A 19688-nucleotide genomic window follows, 5' to 3' on the forward strand; every position below is an offset into this window, starting at 1 on the left:
TTGAAGGGCTAAAGCTGGCATATGGTAGCCTCACAATTGATGACCTGGTTTTCATTGACAGTAATGGTAGAAAATTACAACAATTTAAAACTGAGAATTTCATTGTTATAAAGCATGCTTAATAGGATGCAGAATAACAGAAATTGAGTGAATTACACAAGTAAGAATGGTCTAATATGCAAAAGTTTTGAAAATACATAGTTCATGCCTTTAATCAATGATAATTACAAAACACATTGTAAAGAACAGAGATGTCGTAAGGACAGTTACACGGTTATACAGTACCCTAACCTAACTTAGGGTACGATACTGTGTTCCACATGAGGGGCACAAATCAAATTAAACACGAATCAATTTTTTCCCTGTACAGTATCCCATCTACTTAAACTTACCTAGAATGTCAACAGTCAAAGATTAAGATTTTAAGTATTCATGGCAACTTGACCTTCCTAAATCTAACTTAACCTAGAATGCCACATCCTTTCTAACTAAGGGCCAGCTGAACCTATCAATTATAATCTGATCCAGAGGATATAAATTTAAATTGTAAATTTGAAATTAAAAATTCCCAACAACTTGCAATGTATATCCCCTGTCTCCCCATTTTTCCCTGTTGGAGTCCTTGGGCTTATAGCAGCCTGCTTTTCCAATTAGGGCTGAAGCTTGACTTGTAATAATAATAATAATATTAATAGCATTGCACAAATTTAACATAGCTTGGGAGGTGTGGCTAGAAGGAACATGTTTGTTTCTATTTTCCCAAAGATGGTACTGCACACTTTTAACTTATCTACTTTTAAATGTGAAAGGAATGGCTAGAAGGCACATGTTCCTTTGATTGTTCTGTATTTTGCTTCAGTGAGTTAACAGTTTTTGCCTCAAGCATGTACAAAAGGTTCTCAACTTACAAACTTAATTGGTTCTAAGAATCTGTTTGTAAGTCAAATTCTTTGTAAGTCCAATTTTGTTAAATTTTGGCCTAGTTTAGGCCTAACCTGAATCCCATGCCTATAATTTCCAGCTACAAAAGTCAACAAATAGTCGGGTTTCATATGAAGTAGATATCAGGTTATTACACACATAATTTTGCTTTCTATATTAAATGATACAATATTTTTTTATCAAAGCATTTCTTTATCTTATCTTTGTTATTTTCAATTGGATTTGTGTTTGTATATCCGAATGTATGTAAGTTAAGGGCCTTCTTAATTTAATTTTATAACCTGAATAGATGATGTAATTCTTGAAATATCAATGTTCCAGGTCCTGTGCTCTCCAATGAGGAGCTGCGAATGCTCACAGTGGGAGAGATAGTTCAGGAATTGATAAAAGCACAGAAGGATGGGCGCGACGTTAACCTTAATAAGCTGAAGACCCGAATCTCGTCAAAATATGGTCTTCATTCCTCCCCACGTTTGGTGGACATTATTGCTGCAGTTCCACAGCAACATAAAAAGGTCCTCTTACCAAAACTGAAGGCCAAACCAGTCCGAACTGCATCTGGGGTATGTTGATCAAATTTGGTTTGATTATGTTAAAATGCAGACCAATATGTGAAAGTACTCTGGTTAAATTAGTCGTCAAATCTTAGAACTTATGTAAAATAGAAATATGCTGCTGTATTATGTTGTCAAGGCTTAAAACTGATCGATAAGAGGGATCTTGAGTGGGAGGTGAATCAGTTGCTGTTTATGGATGAAAATGTATTGGGTGTAGACTTAGAGGAGAACCTGTGAGTTTGGAAGAATATGTGAGATAATTAAATTTTGAGTAAATGTGGGTAAGAGTAAAGTTATGAGATGCACAAGAAATGAGGGTGGTGTTAGATCGAGTGTCATGTTGAATGGAGACTTACTTGAGGGAGTAGTTCAGTTTAAGTACAGTACTTGGGTTTTGTTGTCGCCACAAAGGTTGACGTGAAAGTAGATTTATGTCAGATAGTAAATTAAGGATGTAAAGTGTTGGGGATAGTGAAGGGAGTGGTAAAGAATAAAGGGTTAAGAATGAATGTAAAGAGAGGTCTGTATGAGAAAGTGATTGTATTAACTGTGATGTATGGATCGGAGGTGTGTAGAATGAAAGTGAAGGAGAGGCAGAAATTGAATGTGTTCGAGATGAAGTGTCTGAGGAGTATGGTCGGTGTATCTCGGTTTGACAGGGTTAGGGTTGAAGTAATAAGAGTGGTAACGGGTATGAGTGCATATGAATGTGTTGAGGTGGTTTGGCCATATAGAGAGGATGAAAAATGGTTATCTGCTGAAGTTGATGAATGCAAGAGTTCCCACATCTTCCTTCTTCTGGTCATTTCATGCAGGTAATTAACTAGTGCAAAAAGTGAGGCATGTCTTATTTTCCTTGATATGCATGTGCAGTCCTGCTGACCTGCTCATAGTTTTCTTTTGAATAGGAAAGGCAGTTTAGGATTTTGACCTCAAAGTAAGGCTAAGTATCGTATGTTTATATGAAAAATACCGATTTGATTTCAGTAAGATTTAATTTTATATCATCATCATCTTCTACGTCTATTGACGGAAAAAATAATTTATAAACAGTACAAAAAATCCAGGTATTTTATTTTTATGTTTATAAGAATATCAGAAAATGTTGGGATAATTGATTATGAATTCATCATGTTTTTTAGTTTAGGTCTTTTATATGATCTGGAAATAAAACCTTTCCAATATTTTCTCATTACAGATCGCTGTGGTAGCAGTCATGTGCAAGCCACACCGTTGCCCTCACATCAACATGACTGGTAACATATGCGTCTATTGCCCAGGAGGACCTGACTCAGACTTCGAGTATTCTACGCAGAGTTACACTGGGTACGAACCAACGTCCATGAGAGCCATTAGAGCTCGTTATAATCCATATCTTCAAACCAGGCATAGGGTTGAACAGGTATGTACAGTAACATTTGTTCATTTTTGTTATACAGTATAGTTATCTTACAAACATCAGAAGTACTGATAATAGCTAAATGCCAAATTTTATGACTTGATATGTGAAATTTAGCTTGGTAAATTTTGCTTGGGGAGAGTTTTGCAGATAATGTTCAAGATGAAAAAAATATGTAAATGACTGTCAGAGTCAAATTTTTCCAAAGGAAATCCTTGTAATTAGCTTTTAATTTATTAATCTTCCAGCTTCGTCAGTTAGGTCACGACGTAGACAAAGTGGAATTTATTGTTATGGGAGGCACATTCATGGCACTTCCCGAGGATTACCGTGACTACTTTATCCGCAATTTACACGATGCTCTTTCTGGTCACTCGTCTACCAGTGTAGATGAAGCTGTCAAGTATTCTGAACGCAGCAATACTAAGTGTATTGGTAAGTTTTCCCTGTTATGTCCTACAAATGAATATCCATTCATTTATGGTAATCCACTTGTGTAAATTAACCCTTTTACCCCCAGGCTCTTTGGAAATTTCCAACCCTTAACCCCCAAGGGGTTATTTTTTCCCCAGCACATTTTGCAGTATATATTTTTAAATATTTAACTTAGCCGGTGAATATATAATAGCTGCAACTCTGTTGCTCGACAGACACATACATAAAAACTCGCCAGCGATCGCTATACAGGTTGCGGGTGTGCCCACCAGCACCAACTGTCGGCCAGATATCACTCTCGATGTAAACAAAACCTCAATTTTCTTCTCTGTTGACGTGTCGACAAGACGTACTTTACTCGCTGTTGAACCTGGAGTTTTTCCCATCATATTTGGTGAAGTACTTTAATTTGGTTTGAGCTTTCGCAGTACAGGTGTTTTTCTTCAAATAAATCCTTGAACTCTTTTTTGAATCGGATTAATTGTTGATGACTTAGATCGTTTTTGGAATTTTCCCTTGACTAATTCAAAATGGCTGACCCTTCTCAAGTTCCCAAGTTTCGAAAGTGCAATGCTAGGGACTGTCATAGGCGTCTTCCAAAGGCTTCTCTCGACCCTCACACTGTTTGTTCCAATTGTCGGGGTAAAACCTGTCAATTGGAAGATCGGTGTGAGGAATGCGTGGGCCTTTCGGAATTCGATTTTATCGAATTTGATAAATATACACGCAGACTAGAGAGAGATAGGGTAAGGAGAAGTTCTTCTAGGTCGGTAGATTTTTCCTCTCCACATGCCCCTGAACCTATTCCTTCCCCTGTAGTGGTTGTTCCTAACCCCCCTCCTAGCACTCAGGAACCGTCGATGGCAGACATGATGCGTGCTATTCATGCCTTGGGGGAGAGAGTTGAGTCTTTAGCAAGTGACCGAAATCAACTCATGGCGGACGTAAAGGAACTCAAGTGCCAAAGTGCCACGAAGGATAGTGTCAAAGTGCCTAGTGTTACGCAAAGTGTTGTGAACAGTGTTGCGCTCGAGGGTTCGTCTGTTCGTGCCTGTCGTCCTCCTAGTCCGGGACCTCTTGCAAGCTCCCAAGCCCAGGGGAGAAGCAATGTCGTACGACTCATGGGTTCGAGAGGCCTTGATCAGCGATCAGACGTTCCCTCTAAGGTATCAGGCGTATCTCTCCAAGATCGCCCCTACCTAAGTAAGACGAGAGAGCCCTTTTTTACCTCGTCGTCCGAAGGTGTTTCACGTAAGAAACCTTGGACCAAGGTCTCCAGACCTTTAAAGCGTAAGTCGGTCCCTTCAGGACAAGTCCAACGTCCCGGATGTATCCACTGGGACAGTTCGGACCCGTTGCCGTCATCTGATGACTGCTCGCCGCCTAAGAGAGGCAAAGTTGTGCCGTCTCATTCGTTAACCCCGTCTGTTACCGCACCTGCGTCCGTAGACCCTAAATGGGTGTTACTGCAAGACATGCAGTCCAAGCTTGCGTCCTTGATGGAGGACTACAACGCTGAGAAGGTTACCGTTGAACCCACGAGCCTTCAGCCATCCAAGCGGTCTGTTGTGCGTCCTGTTGACGTGGATGTAGCTTTCTCGCGTCAACCAGTTGGGGTGGTACCTCCACCGATGCGACCCAGTGTGGATTTCCAGCCGCACGTTGACGTTAGGCAACGCACTGATGCGATTGGTGACGTTCAGGACGTTCATCAACCATCAGAGTTGACTTGTTTTGACGCGGTGCGTCAACCTCCGCAACCCGGTATGGTGTTGACTGCACTACCCAGACGGTCTAAACAGTTTCGGGTGGACGCTGTGCGTCCTCGCGCACCTGTTATTGTTGACAGTTCCCAGACTGTTCAGCAGTTCCAGGACGCTGCGTCCGGCTCCGTCACGTATGCACCTGTGCGACCGGACTCTGCGAGTCAAACGTTGCCTACTCCGTTGCCGTTTTCTCATCAGTTATCGGATGAGGAACAGTCAGATGAGGACGTTGCTGAACCACAGCATGAGGATCAACCTTCAGAACTAGATGAGCCTAAAGCAGTTCAACCATCCTTGGACTTTAGAAAAGTCATGGCAGTTTTTAAAGAGTTGTTCCCTGACCACTTTATTTCTGTGGCTCCTCGTTCGCCGCCGTCAGAGTTTGTCTTAGGCGTTCCTGCTACCATGCCTGCCTTTACTAAACTCGTTCTCTCTCGCTCATCCAAGAGAGCTTTACGGATGTTAGGCGATTTGTTAGAGACCAAAAGGAGTTTAGGGAAGACAGCATTTGCCTTCCCCCCCATCTAAACTCTCATCTAGATCGAGCGTCTGGTATGCCACGGGAGAAGTTCTCGGCTTGGGAGTTCCTGCCTCTGCCCAGGGCGACTTTTCAAGTCTTGTAGACTCTCCCCGCCGCCTAGCCATGAGACGCTCGAAGATTTGTTGGTCACCCTCGGACCTGGACCACCTTCTTAAAGGCATTTTTAGGGCGTTTGAAGTCTTTAACTTCCTGGACTGGTGTTTAGGAGCCTTGAGTAGGAAAATCTCTTCTGCCGATAGGGATGTTTCCTTACTCATTATGTCCTGCATGGACAAGGCCGTCCGTGATGGGTCCAACGAGCTTGCCGCTTCATTCACGTCCGGAGTCCTTAAGAAACGAGAGTCTCTGTGCTCGTTTCTGTCAGCAGGAGTGACGCCATGCCAAAGATCCGAGCTACTCTTTGCGCCCTTGTCTAAGTGCTTGTTTCCTGAAGTCTTGGTTAAGGAAATTGCCTTGTCTTTAGTGCAGAAGGACACCCACGATCTAGTTGCGTCCTCGGCTCGCAAAGCTCCCCCTTTGCCTGCCTTGTCTGCCAGACCTAGGATGGACACTCCTGCGTCCAGGTTTATCCCGCCCTTTCGTGGCAGAGCCTCCAGCAGGGGAGGTGCTCGTGCCGAAGGGAAGAGAGGGAAGAGGAAAGGATCCAAGTCCTCTAAGGGCAGAGTCTGACTGCCCGCAACTTCAGACAGCAGTAGGTGCCAGACTCAAGAACTTCTGGCAAGCCTGGGAGAAGAGAGGCGCAGATCAACAATCTGTGAGGTTGCTCAGAGAGGGGTACAAAATCCCTTTTGTACGCAAACCCCCTCTAGCGACGTCCCCCATCGATCTCTCTCCCAGGTACCGAGAGGAAGAAAAGAGACAAGCCCTGAAACTGGAAGTGTCTCTTTTGCTAGAGAAGGGAGCGGTGGTCAAAGTCTCGGACCTTCAATCACCGGGGATTTTACAACCGTCTCTTCCTAGTATCAAAGAAGACAGGAGGTTGGAGACCGGTGCTAGACGTCAGTGCTCTGAATGTCTTTGTCACAAAGACGAGGTTTACCATGGAGACCACAAAGTCAGTCCTAGCAGCGGTCAGAAAGGAAGACTGGATGGTCTCTCTAGACCTAAGGGACGCCTACTTCCACATCCCCATTCACTCAGACTCCCAACCTTTTCTGAGATTCGTCTTCGATGATGTGGTGTACCAGTTTCGGGCCCTGTGCTTTGGCCTAAGCACAGCTCCTCTCGTGTTTATGAGGCTTATGAGGAATGTGGCAAAATTCCTCCACTTGTCGGACATCCGAGCCTCCCTTTATTTGGACGACTGGCTTCTCAGAGCCTCTTCCAGTCATCGCTGTCTGAAGGATCTCAATTGGACTCTAGATCTGACCAAGGAATTGGGACTCCTTGTCAACTTGGAAAAGTCACAGCTGGTCCCATCCCAAACTATTCTGTATTTAGGGATGGAGATTCACAGTCAAGTTTTTCGGGCTTTTCCGTCGGCCCCCAGAATAGATCAAGCCCTGCTCTCCATCCAGAAGATGCTGAAGAAAGAACGCTGCTCAGTCAGGCTGTGGATGAGTCTGGTAGGAATGCTGTCATCCCTGGAGCAATTTGTCTCACTAGGAAGGTTACACCTCCGTCCTCTTCAATTCCATCTGGCTTTTCACTGGAAAAAGGACAAGACGCTAGAGGCGGTCTCAATCCCGATTTCCGAAAAGATCAAGTCTTGTCTGACTTGGTGGAAGGACAATATCAGCCTACGAGAGGGTCTTCCCCTGGCAGTTCAGATACCCAACCACGTTCTCTTCTCGGACGCATCGGACTTGGGCTGGGGCGCGACGCTGGACGGTCGGGAATGCTCAGGTCTGTGGAACTCGAGTCAGAGGAGCATGCATATCAACAGCAAGGAGCTTTTGGCGGTTCATCTGGCCTTGATAAGCTTCGAGAATCTCCTTCGAGGCAAGGTGGTGGAGGTCAACTCGGACAACACCACGGCCTTGGCGTACATTTCCAAACAGGGAGGTACCCACTCACTGACTTTGTACGAGATCGCAAGGGACCTGCTCATCTGGTCAAAAGATCGAGGCATCTCCCTAGTAACGAGGTTCATCCAGGGCGACTTGAACGTCCTAGCAGATTGTCTCAGTCGGAAAGGTCAAGTAATTCCAACCGAATGGACCCTCCACAAGGATGTGTGCAAGAGACTTTGGGCGACTTGGGGTCAACCCACCATAGATCTCTTTGCAACCTCGCTGACCAAGAGGCTTCCAATCTATTGCTCTCCAGTCCCGGACCCAGCAGCAATACATATAGATGCCTTCCTCCTAGATTGGTCACATCTAGACCTTTACGCATTCCCACCATTCAAGATTGTCAACAAGGTACTGCAGAAATTCGCCTCTCACGAAGGGACAAGGTTGACGTTAGTTGCTCCCCTCTGGCCCGCGAGAGAATGGTTCACCGAGGTACTTCGATGGCTAGTAGACGTTCCCAGAAGTCTTCCTCTAAGAGTAGACCTTCTACGTCAGCCACACGTAAAGAAGGTACACCAAAGCCTCCACGCTCTTCGTCTGACTGCCTTCAGACTATCGAAAGACTCTCGAGAGCTAGAGGCTTTTCGAAGGAGGCAGCCAGTGCGATTGCTAGAGCAAGGAGAGCGTCTACCATTAAAGTCTACCAATCGAAGTGGGAAGTCTTCCGAGACTGGTGCAAGTCAGTTTCCGTATCCTCGACCAGTACCTCTGTAGCCCAAATAGCTGATTTTCTCTTATACCTGAGAAAAGTACGATCCCTTTCAGCTCCTACTATCAAGGGCTACAGAAGCATGTTGGCCTCGGTCTTCCGGCATAGAGGCTTAGATCTTTCCAACAATAAAGATCTGCAAGACCTCCTTAAGTCTTTTGAGACCTCTAAGGAGCGTCGTTTGGCTACACCTGGTTGGAATTTAGACGTGGTCCTAAGATTCCTCATGTCAGACAGGTTTGAGCCTTTACAGTCAGTCTCCCTGAAAGATCTCACTCTTAAGACTCTTTTCCTGGTATGCTTAGCCTCGGCTAAAAGAGTCAGTGAGCTTCATGCCTTCAGCAAGAACATCGGGTTTTCGTCAGAAAAAGCTACTTGTTCTCTGCAGCTTGGTTTCCTAGCCAAAAATGAGCTACCTTCTCGTCCTTGGCCTAAATCTTTCGATATTCCTAGCTTATCGGAGATCGTAGGCAATGAACTAGAAAGAGTCTTATGCCCTGTTAGAGCTCTCAAGTTCTACTTAGCTCGTACTAAACCTTTACGAGGCCAATCTGAAGCGTTATGGTGTTCGGTTAAGAAACCATCCTTGCCTATGTCAAAGAATGCTTTGTCATATTTTATCAGATTGTTAATACGAGAAGCTCATTCACACTTGAGTGAGGAAGACCGATCTTTGCTTAAGGTTAAGACGCACGAGGTTAGAGCTGTAGCAACTTCCGTGGCCTTTAAGCAAAATAGATCTCTGCAAAGTATCATGGACGCAACCTATTGGAGAAGCAAGTCAGTGTTCGCGTCATTTTACTTGAAAGATGTCCAGTCTCTTTACGAGAACTGCTACACACTGGGACCATTCGTAGCAGCGAGTGCAGTAGTGGGTGAGGGCTCAACCACTACAATTCCCTAATTCCATATCCTTTTAATCTGTCTCTTGAAATGTTTTAATGTTGTTTTTATGGGTTGTCCGGAAGGCTAAGAAGCCTTTCGCATCCTGGTTGATTTGGCGGGTGGTCAAAGTCATTTCTTGAGAGCACCCAGATTAGGGGTTTGATGAGGTCCTGTTGTATGGGTTGCAGCCCTTGATACTTCAGCTCCTGGGGGTCTGTCAGCATCCTAAGAGGATCGCTGGGCTCCGTAAGGAAGACGTACTTACAAGGCAGAGTAATCGTCTAAGTCGACTTCCTTACCAGGTACCTATTTATTTTGGTTTTGTTATATTGATAACTCAAAATGAAATAAAAAACTCTTAGCTTATACGATGTAAACATAATTAACTCTGGTCTCTACCCACCTCCTTGGGTGTGAATCAGCTATTATATATTCACCAGCTAAGTTAAATATTTAAAAATGATATTTTAATTATAAAATAAATTTTTGAATATACTTACCCGGTGAATATATAAATTAAACGACCCTCCCTTCCTCCCCAATAGAGACGCAGTGGGATGAGAAGAAATTGAGGTTTTGTTTACATCGAGAGTGGTATCTGGCCGACAGTTGGCGCTGGTGGGCACACCCGCAACCTGTATAGCGATCGCTGGCGAGTTTTTATGTATGTGTCTGTCGAGCAACAGAGTTGCAGCTATTATATATTCACCGGGTAAGTATATTAAAAAATTTATTTTATAATTAAAATATAATTTTTTAAATTGCTCTAACAGCCTTAATTTTTGTCATAGAGAGGTCAGGTTGGTCTCATTCTCTTGGAAAATGCCTGAATTTTCTCAAAAAATATTAAAAATATGAAAAAAGAAATTTTTATAGCATTTTTTTGCAAGGACGTACCAGTACGTCCATTGGGGTAAAGGGATGTGTTTTGTGAAACGTACCAGTACGTCCTTTGGGGGTAAAAGGGTTAAATTAGAAATATCCTTTTATAAGATGCAAGGTTAGTTAATCTCATTAAGGGAAGTCATTAGATACAGGTCTATATTCCTTGAGATAGATATTAGAAATTTGTATGTAGCATATGATAGCCTATGGAAGCTGTTTGAATTCTCTATGAACAGTACAGTACCAACACACAAGTTTGCATTCGGCGCTTTTGTGTTGCAGTAAATTGCAAGCTTTCCTGGTTTGTGGAACTTCATACAAGTGCAAAGTTATTTTGTATTGAGAACAATTAATCAAGGGTTATATGAGGAATAATCCAAATAGTGTTATAAACTGAGTTATGAATACTTAATACTTGTTCATTTGTACCTGTTTGTATGTAAAAACATCAATCTTTATTTTATTTGAAATGTCTTTCTTCTAGCCTCTTTAGTTGTAATGTAGTGTTTTGGAATCAGAACATTTTATTGGGGATATAAGGGGGTCTTTGTAATGAAGAAAGGTTTCACCCATCAATGATCAAAACCATGTTAGTTTTGGCAGCTCTTAATCATGTTTATAAAATCAGCTTGTCTTAGACACTTTTGTGGGGAACATTATTTGATTTTTTATATACTGTACCTGTGTACAAGTGTATTAAAAATATGTATGATTCTTTGGTTTCAGTAGTGTGAATGAAAATCTTCTTTGTATTATTTTTTTGCAGTTGAAAATATGTGTAGTAATGTTTTGATTAAACAGTTTTTGTTATAAACATGTATGGTACAGTATTTATATCACTCAACTAGCTTCCCAACTATTGTCATATAGAAATATTTTCAAACTTTCTTGTAGAATTCTTATTACATAGAATTGAATAATGTTTAATAATGATTATTCCACCTTAACAGGCATCACCATAGAGACCCGACCTGACTATTGTTTAAAACGGCATCTGTCTGACATGCTCAGATATGGTTGCACAAGACTGGAGATTGGAGTGCAATCTGTTTATGAGGATGTCGCGAGGGATACCAACAGGTTTGTTTCATGTGCAACATTCATTTGATGTAGAATTACATAAGTAACTAGTTCTTATTCTTATTCTTATTACTTGCTAAGCTACAACCCTAGTTGGTAAAGCAGGATGCTAAAAGTCCAGGGGCTCCAACACGGAAAATAGCCCAGTGAGGAAAGGAAACAAGGAAAAATTAAATATTTTAAGAAGAGTAACATTAAAATAGGTATTTTGTATATAAACTATAAAAACTTTTAAATCTTTGCATGTGAAACTGTGATTAAAGTAGATTAAAATTCTGAACTTTTGTCTACTTTGCATCCACTGTCTATAAGACACAAGTATATTTGAATAACAAATGAGTGCCTTATATGATTAATAGATTTGTGTGAAGATATGCAAGTAACAGAATGTGGCTTATTCACTAACTTTGGCGTTGAAATCCAGTATTTTTCATTTTCATTTGTTTTCATCTTTCTTTTAGACTGAGTATTGATGAAGGCAAAAGGCTGCATGTCTGATAAGCCAATACTAAATAAAGAATTAAATTTGTTCCTACACAAATACACACCATCACCTTTTAATAGGAGTATTACTTCAGCAAAACTGTAATGGCCATTAAAACTTAACAAGATAGTTATAAGTACAACTGATAATGCTGGGAAAGCCCTGTTCACCAGTCAGTCAGAAGACCAGCACTTTTGACCTTTGGTGCAAACAATATGGACAATCCCTTGCTGCCTCTCAAAATTTTGGCTATCAACTCTTCATTTTACACATTTCAGAATAAGTGGAAAAGTTCAAGGATATACAGTTGTGCCCAGGTAAAGCCAGTAAAAAATGTGATATGTTTATGACAAATCTTCCATTGATGGTTATTATCTTTGTGCATTTTCAGGGGCCATGACTGTTTGTAGTCATCTTCTTTTTACAAGTACAAGTTTTTACCTGTGGCTGTATGATGACAACAACTCCCTGAACCTATGGAAGTTTGCCTTCCTTGGGCATTGCTAATTCTATGTCAGTTTGAGGAGGTTTTGGCTGCTGCCCGGACGTCTGAGGCCATCCCTTACGATGACTATCTTGGCTTCTGCTGCACGTTTGCAGGTGCAGGAGGGCTTGGCACTTGCTGCCGTGGTCTCAGCATCTCTTGAAAAGGCCTCTGTGGTCTCTTCCTCTGCGGGAGTGTCATTGTTGGTCTCCAAGGCCTGAAGAAGCGCACGCTTTCCTCCTGCTCTTCCGGTTTTTTACTCCTTTCTTTGTCATCTTTATCAGACTTTTCTGGCAATGCTGCTTTAAAGAAGGAGTCCACGAAGGCCAGTCAACAGGAGTCTGGTGAGACTCCAATCAATATATCTCCTTGTAGGAGAGAGAGAGAGAGAGAGAGAATGTGTGTGTGTGTCTGTGCGTGTGCACTGACCCTACCAAGGAAGGTGTGGTACACAGGCATACGCTCATGTTCCTGGTGCTCGTAAGTTCTTGCACCGTAGGTTGGGATGAAGGGCTCCGTTCAACTCCTAACTTTTTTTTACTGAACGCTTGACCGATCATAAAGAGTCTCGTTTGGCTCCGAGTGATCCCTCTTTTCATACATGAGAGAGAGATTTGTGCTACCAAGAACCAACCCAACTATGGAAGATGTTACGGTGCCACGATACTGGTGTATGATTCTGCTACAAGTACTTGGATTTAGTACTGGACCAGGAACATGCACTGTCAGTGAGGGTGAAGGTTACCAGCTTTCTCTTCCTTCTTCTGTACACTCAAGGAACACTTCTGTCTCTCCCTAGAGATGTATCGCTATTGAAGGAAGGAAGGTTGGCTTGTGTTAAGGTTCTGTTACATATACATAATAGAGGACCTTGTGTAAAAGGAACCAGCGATCTGTCTCTCTTCACATATGAGTAATGAAAGTCTATCACTTAAGCACAATTGGGAATATTGACCTCGGTATGGGTTACTATATTATTGGTTGCCTCATGATCAGTTGCTTCAGTGGCGATGCTCCCGTCCTCTTACGTGGTAGAGAGCCTATAGGTCAAAAGTGCTTGTAATCCTCGCACCACCTGTCGGAAGTTATTACTACCTCTTTTAGTTTTAGAGACCGTTCCAGCTTCGTTGAAATTATAGTTATTAAAGAACTTAGGTTTCTTTAGTTGGAGAAAATACGAATCACTTTTAAAATTGTTGATGTTATTTGATGTTAATGTTAATCAGTGGTAGTTTATTTAGTCATTAAAATGTTAGAAGGAGTCATGATTTTTTTTATTTACAGGGGTCATACCGTGAGAGCGGTGTGTGAGAGTTTCCATTATTCAAAGGATGCAGGGTTTAAGGTCGTATCCCACATGATGCCTGATCTACCCAATGTTGATTATGAACGAGATGTAGAGCAATTTATAGTGAGTGAAATTTTTCATATTTTATGTTGATTTTGTGCTGAAATGTATTTGAAGGGATGTAATAAAAAGATTCTGTAACATAGAAAAGTAAAGTAAAAAGAAATACGATATATCAGTAGAACATTATAGTTTAGAAATAGAATTATGTTAATTCACATCAAGTTAAATAGAGTTTGAAACATAGATTTTCAATATTAATCTTACCCGATAATCATGTAGCTGTCAACTCCGTTGCCCGACAGAAATCTACGGACGGGATACGCCAGCGATCGCTATACAAGAGGGGGGTGTACTCACCAGCGCCATCTGTGGTCAGGTACTCCAGTACTTCTTGACAACACCACCTCAATTTTTCCTCTGTCGTGCCGCCGGCAAGACCTACATGGATACGCTGTTGATTTTGGAGTCTTTGTTCACGGTTTTGGTGAAGTATTGCTCTAAAATTTAGCCTTCGCTATACAGGAAGCTTTTCCCTTAGCTTAGATAGCTTTTGGAATTAAATTGATTTATTGGTTAACGATCTTTGCTTTACTTTGGAATCCCCCCTTGACTGTTCTCTAAATTCAAGATGTCCGACCACTCTCAAGCTCCTAGACAAAGGCGATGTAGTGTTAGGACTTGTAGTAGGCGTCTTCCGAAGGCCTCGGTTGATCCTCACACCGTTTGTTCCGACTGTAGGGGAAAATCCTGTCAGTTGGAAGATCGATGTGGGGAATGTGCTGGGCTTTCGGAATTCGATTTTAATGAATTCCTCAAGTATACGACTAGGTTAGAGAGGGAGAGAGTTAGGAGGAGTTCTTCTCGCTCTTTGGTTTATTCCTCCCCCCATGATCCTCAACCTTTTCCTTCCCCTGTGGTGGTGACCCCCGAACCTATTACGAGTGCTCAGCCTGATATGTCGGATATGTTACGTGCCATTCAGGCTCTAGGTGATAAGGTGGAGTCTTTAGTGAGTGACCACAATCTTCTCTTGGCAGATGTCAAGGAACTTAAAGTGAAAAGTGCAGTGGGAAGTGTTAGTGCCAGTGCTGTGCCTAGTGTCAGTGTCAGTGTTGCGCATGAGGATACTTCTGTGCGTGCCAGTCGTCCTCCCAGTCCGGGACCTCTTGCAAGCTCCCAAGCCCAGGGGAGAAGCAAAGTCGAAGGGCAAAAGGGTTCGGCAGGCCTTGATCGGCGCACAGTTGTATCCTCAGTGGCTGCGGGCGTATCTGATAGAGATCGTCACTTCCACTCCCAGACGATTGAGCCCTTAAATTCCTCGTCTGCGGAAGATGTTTCCAGGAGGAAACGCTGGACCCAGGTCTCACGACCTCTTAAACGTAAGGTCCCAGCCGAGCGAGTCCAACGGCCCAGGTGTAGCCACTGGGCCAGTTCGGACTCGCCGCAGTCATCTGATGACTGCACACCTCCTAAGAGAGGTAAGGCGATGCCTCAACAGGCCTCTGCTGAACCTCATGCTATGAGGCAGCCAACTTCTGTTGATCCCAAGTTGTCTATGCTGCAGACAATGCAGTCTCAGCTTGTGGTTTTGATGCAGGAGTTTCAGGCAGAGAAGGTTAGCACACCTCCTCCTGCGAGCGCTTCTCCACCTCTGCGCAGTCCACCCTGCCAGACGTATGATGTTGAGGCTCCTCCTGCCTCCATGCGTGAGCTGCCGCATTGGGAGTTGCCAGGTACCAGCGCTATGCAGCAACCTCCTCTTACCTTGAGGCAGGAGCCTCTTGCTATGCGGCAACCTCCTCAACCCTTGAGGCAGGAGCCTCATGCGTTGCGACAACCTCCTCTACCCATGAGGCAGGAGCCTCATGCGTTGCGGCAACCTCCTCCACCCATGAGGCAGCAGCCTCATGCTATGCGGCAACCGCCTCAACCCTTGAGGCAAGAGCCTCTCTCTGCGCAGCAACCTCCTCAACCCTTGAGGCAGACGCAACCCTTGAGGCAGGAACCTCATGCCATGAGGCAGCCTCCTCAACGCATGCAGCAGCCGCATTCTTCGCAGCATGAGCCTCTTCCCATTCAACACGAACCGCTTACCATGCAGCATGAGCCTCATGCCTTACAGCATTCGCTTCTGACCACGCTTGCTCCTCAGACCTCCGCAGAACCTCCTTCACCTCAGCCTCATGACTTTGTCATTGCCAGCCCTCATCCTCTTCAGCAGAGGCGTGATGATGGATCCGCAAGTGCGCATGCACCCGTTCTACAGGATTCAGCCATTCAGCATGCCGCTATACCGTTACCTCTCGCTTCTCAACTCTCAGGAGATGAGGTTTCTGAGGATGAAGCTGCTCACCTGGATGATCCTTCTTCTGATGTGGAGGAACACAAGTCGTCGCCACCTTCATTAGACTTTCGTAAGGTCCTGACTCTGTTCAGAGAGTTATACCCTGAACACTTCGTTTCTGCAACCCCTCGTTCTCCCCCATCCGAGTTTTCTCTAGGCATGCAGCCTATTAAGTCTGCCTACACCAAGCTTGTCCTCGCCAGATCATCAAAGAGAGCTTTGAGGGTTTTAGGGGATTGGTTGCAGTCCAAGCAGCAACTGGGAAGGACATCTTTTGTGTTTCCTCCTCCTAAGCTAGCTTCTAAGTTGGGCGTCTGGTATGCCACGGGAGAGGAACCAGGCTTGGGGGTCCCTGCCTCTGCCCAGGCCGACTTCTCAAGTTTGGTTGACTCTCCCCGTAGGTCGGCTATGAGACGCTCCAAGGTCTGCTGGACTTTTTCTGATCTGGACCACTTGTTGAAGGGAGTCTTTCGCGCCTTCGAAATTTTTAATTTCCTCGATTGGTGCCTGGGGGCCTTGAGCAAGAAGACTGCCCCTTCTGACAAAGACTCGGCCATGCTGATCATGTCCTGTATGGACAGAGCAATTCGCGATGGTTCTGGCGAACTTGCTTCTATTTTTGTCTCAGGAGTCCTCAAGAAAAGGGAACATCTATGCTCCTACTTATCTACTGGTATCACCCCTTGCCAGAGGTCACAGTTGATGTTTGCTCCTCTCTCCAAGTTCCTGTTTCCGGAGGAGCTAATCAAAGAGATGGCTGCCGCTCTTATCCAGAAAGATACGCATGACCTCATGGCCTCTTCAGCACGTAAGGCTAAAATCGTACCTTCAGTGCCGAGATCTTACCGCACCCCTGTAGCTGATACACCTGCTACCAGATTCATTCCGCCCTTTCGTGGCAGAGCCCCCAGCCGAGGAAGTTCCCGTGGGGACAGTCACAGGGGCAAGTCCAAGAAAGGTGCCAAGTCCACGAAAAGCAAGCTTTGACTTCCCTCCTCTCCAGACAGCTGTAGGAGCCAGACTCAAGACCTTCTGGCAAGCCTGGGAAAGAAGAGGTGCAGACGCTCAGTCTGTCAAGTGGCTAAGGGAGGGTTACAGAATTCCGTTCTGCCGCAATCCCCCTCTGACCACATCTCCCATCAACCTCTCTCCCAACTACAAGGAGAAGGACAAGAGGCTAGCGTTACATCAAGAGGTGTCGCTCCTGTTACAGAAGGAGGCAGTGGTGATAGTCCGGGACCATCAATCCCCGGGCTTTTACAACCGTCTCTTCCTGGTGGCCAAGAAGACAGGAGGTTGGAGACCGGTGCTGGACGTCAGTGCGCTCAATGCTTATGTCACCAAGCAGACGTTCACTATGGAGACGACGAAGTCGGTCCTAGCAGCGGTCAGGCAGGAGGACTGGATGGTCTCGTTGGATCTGAAAGACGCCAACTTTCACGTTCCCATCCATCCAGACTCCCAACCTTTTCTGAGATTCGTCTTTGGAGAGGTTGTGTACCAATTCCAAGCCCTGTGCTTTGGCCTAAGCACGGCACCCCTTGTGTTTACGCGACTGATGAGGAATATTGCGAAATTCCTTCACTTGGCAGACATCAGAGCCTCCCTTTATTTAGACGACTGGCTTTTAAGAGCCCCCACAAGTCGTCGCTGTCTGGAGAGTCTCAGATGGACTTTGGATTTGACCAAGGAACTGGGTCTCTTGGTCAATTTAGAGAAGTCCCAGCTCGTTCCTTCCCAAACCATCGTTTACCTGGGAATGGAGATTCAGAGTCGAGCTTTTCGGGCTTTTCCGTCGGCCCCAAGAATCAACCAAGCCCTAGAGTGCATCCTGAGCATGCTGAAGAAGAACCGATGCTTGGTGAGGCAGTGGATGAGTCTAACAGGGACTCTTTCATCGTTAGCCCTGTTCATCGAGTTAGGGAGACTCCACCTCCGCCCCCTTCAGTACCATCTTGCAGCTCACTGGAACAAGGATATGACGCTCGAGGCGGTCTCTATTCCTGTTTCCAAAGAGATGAAGGCTACTCTAACGTGGTGGAAGAACAACATTCTTCTCAAGGAGGGTCTCTCATTAGCTGTTCAGACCCCCGACCTTCATCTCTACTCGGACGCATCAGACTCGGGCTGGGGCGCGACATTGGACGGACAGGAATGCTCGGGGACATGGAACCAGGAACAGGAAACGCTTCACATCAATTGCAAGGAGTTGTTGGCAGTTCATCTGGCCTTAAGGAACTTCAAGTCCCTCCTGCTAAACAAGGTGGTGGAGGTGAACTCCGACAACACCACAGCCTTGGCGTACATCTCCAAGCAGGGAGGGACTCATTCGAGGAAGCTGTTCGAGATCGCAAGGGACCTCCTCATTTGGTCAAAAAGTCGAAAGCTCACGCTGGTAACGAGGTTCATTCAGGGCGATATGAATGTCTCGGCAGATCGCCGCAGCAGGAAAGGTCAAGTCATCCCCACAGAATGGACCCTTCACAAGAACGTGTGCAGCAGACTTTGGGCCCTGTGGGGTCAGCCAACTATAGATCTGTTCGCTACCTCGATGACCAAGAGGCTCCCATTGTACTGTTCCCCGATTCCAGACCCGGCAGCAGTTCACGTGGATGCTTTTCTGCTGGATTGGTCCCACCTCGACCTGTATGCATTCCCGCCGTTCAAGATCATCAACAGGGTTCTTCAGAAGTTCGTCTCTCACGAAGGGACACGGCTGACGCTGGTTGCTCCCCTTTGGCCCGCAAGAGAATGGTTCACAGAGGTACTGCAATGGCTGGTCGACGTTCCCAGGACTCTCCCTCTAAGAGTGGACCTTCTACGTCAACCTCACGTAAAGAAGGTACACCCAAGCCTCCACGCTCTTCGTCTGACTGCCTTCAGACTATCGAAAGACTCTCTAGAGCTAGAGGCTTTTCGAAGGAGGCAGCCAGAGCGATTGCCAGAGCAAGGAGGATATCCACTCGCAGAGTCTATCAATCTAAGTGGGAAGTCTTCCGTAGCTGGTGCAGAACCAATGCAGTTTCCTCTACCAGTACCACTGTAACCCAAGTTGCTGACTTCCTGTTACATCTTAGGAATGTTAGATCTCTATCAGCTCCTACGATCAAGGGGTACAGAAGTATGTTGGCAGCGGTTTTTCGCCACAGAGGTTTGGATCTTTCCTCCAACAAAGATCTGCAGGACATCCTTAGGTCTTTTGAGACCTCTAAAGAACGTCGGTTGTCCACTCCAGGCTGGAATCTAGACGTAGTCCTAAGGTTCCTTATGTCATCTAGATTTGAACCTCTCCAGTCAGCCTCTTTCAAAGACCTCACTCTCAAAACTCTTTTCCTCGTCTGCCTTGCAACAGCCAAAAGAGTAAGTGAGGTTCACGCCTTCAGCAGGAACATAGGTTTCACATCCGAAACGGCTACATGTTGCTTACAGCTCGGTTTTTTGGCAAAAAATGAGCTTCCTTCACGTCCTTGGCCTAAATCGTTCGATATTCCTAGCCTTTCCAACTTGGTGGGTAACGAACGGGAGAGAGTACTTTGCCCTGTCAGAGCTCTTAAGTACTATCTTAAAAGGTCAAAACCCTTGCGAGGACAATCAGAGGCCTTATGGTGTGCTATTAAGAAACCTTCGCTGCCTATGTCTAAGAACGCAGTTTCTTATTACATAAGGCTTCTGATTAGAGAAGCTCATTCTCACATGAAGGATGAAGACCTTGCTTTGCTGAAGGTAAGGACACATGAAGTGAGAGCTGTGGCTACTTCAGTGGCCTTCAAACAGAACCGTTCTCTGCAGAGTATTATGGATGCAACCTATT

At 44.9% G+C, this 19688-nt stretch overlaps 1 protein-coding gene across 1 annotated transcript in view; it reads left to right on the forward strand.

The window, feature by feature from the left end:
• Elp3 (elongator complex protein 3) overlaps positions 1-19688 on the forward strand; it is a 46473-nt gene that overhangs the window by 2030 nt on the left and 24755 nt on the right. Inside the window, exons 2-6 of the mRNA XM_068374793.1 lie at positions 1264-1505; positions 2698-2901; positions 3147-3333; positions 11085-11214; positions 13467-13593. Coding sequence (XP_068230894.1) covers positions 1264-1505; positions 2698-2901; positions 3147-3333; positions 11085-11214; positions 13467-13593 — 890 coding nt within the window. The remainder of the gene's footprint in view (positions 1-1263; positions 1506-2697; positions 2902-3146; positions 3334-11084; positions 11215-13466; positions 13594-19688) is intronic.

Source organism: Palaemon carinicauda, chromosome 6, assembly GCF_036898095.1.
Source record: "Palaemon carinicauda isolate YSFRI2023 chromosome 6, ASM3689809v2, whole genome shotgun sequence".
NCBI lineage: Eukaryota > Metazoa > Arthropoda > Malacostraca > Decapoda > Palaemonidae > Palaemon > Palaemon carinicauda.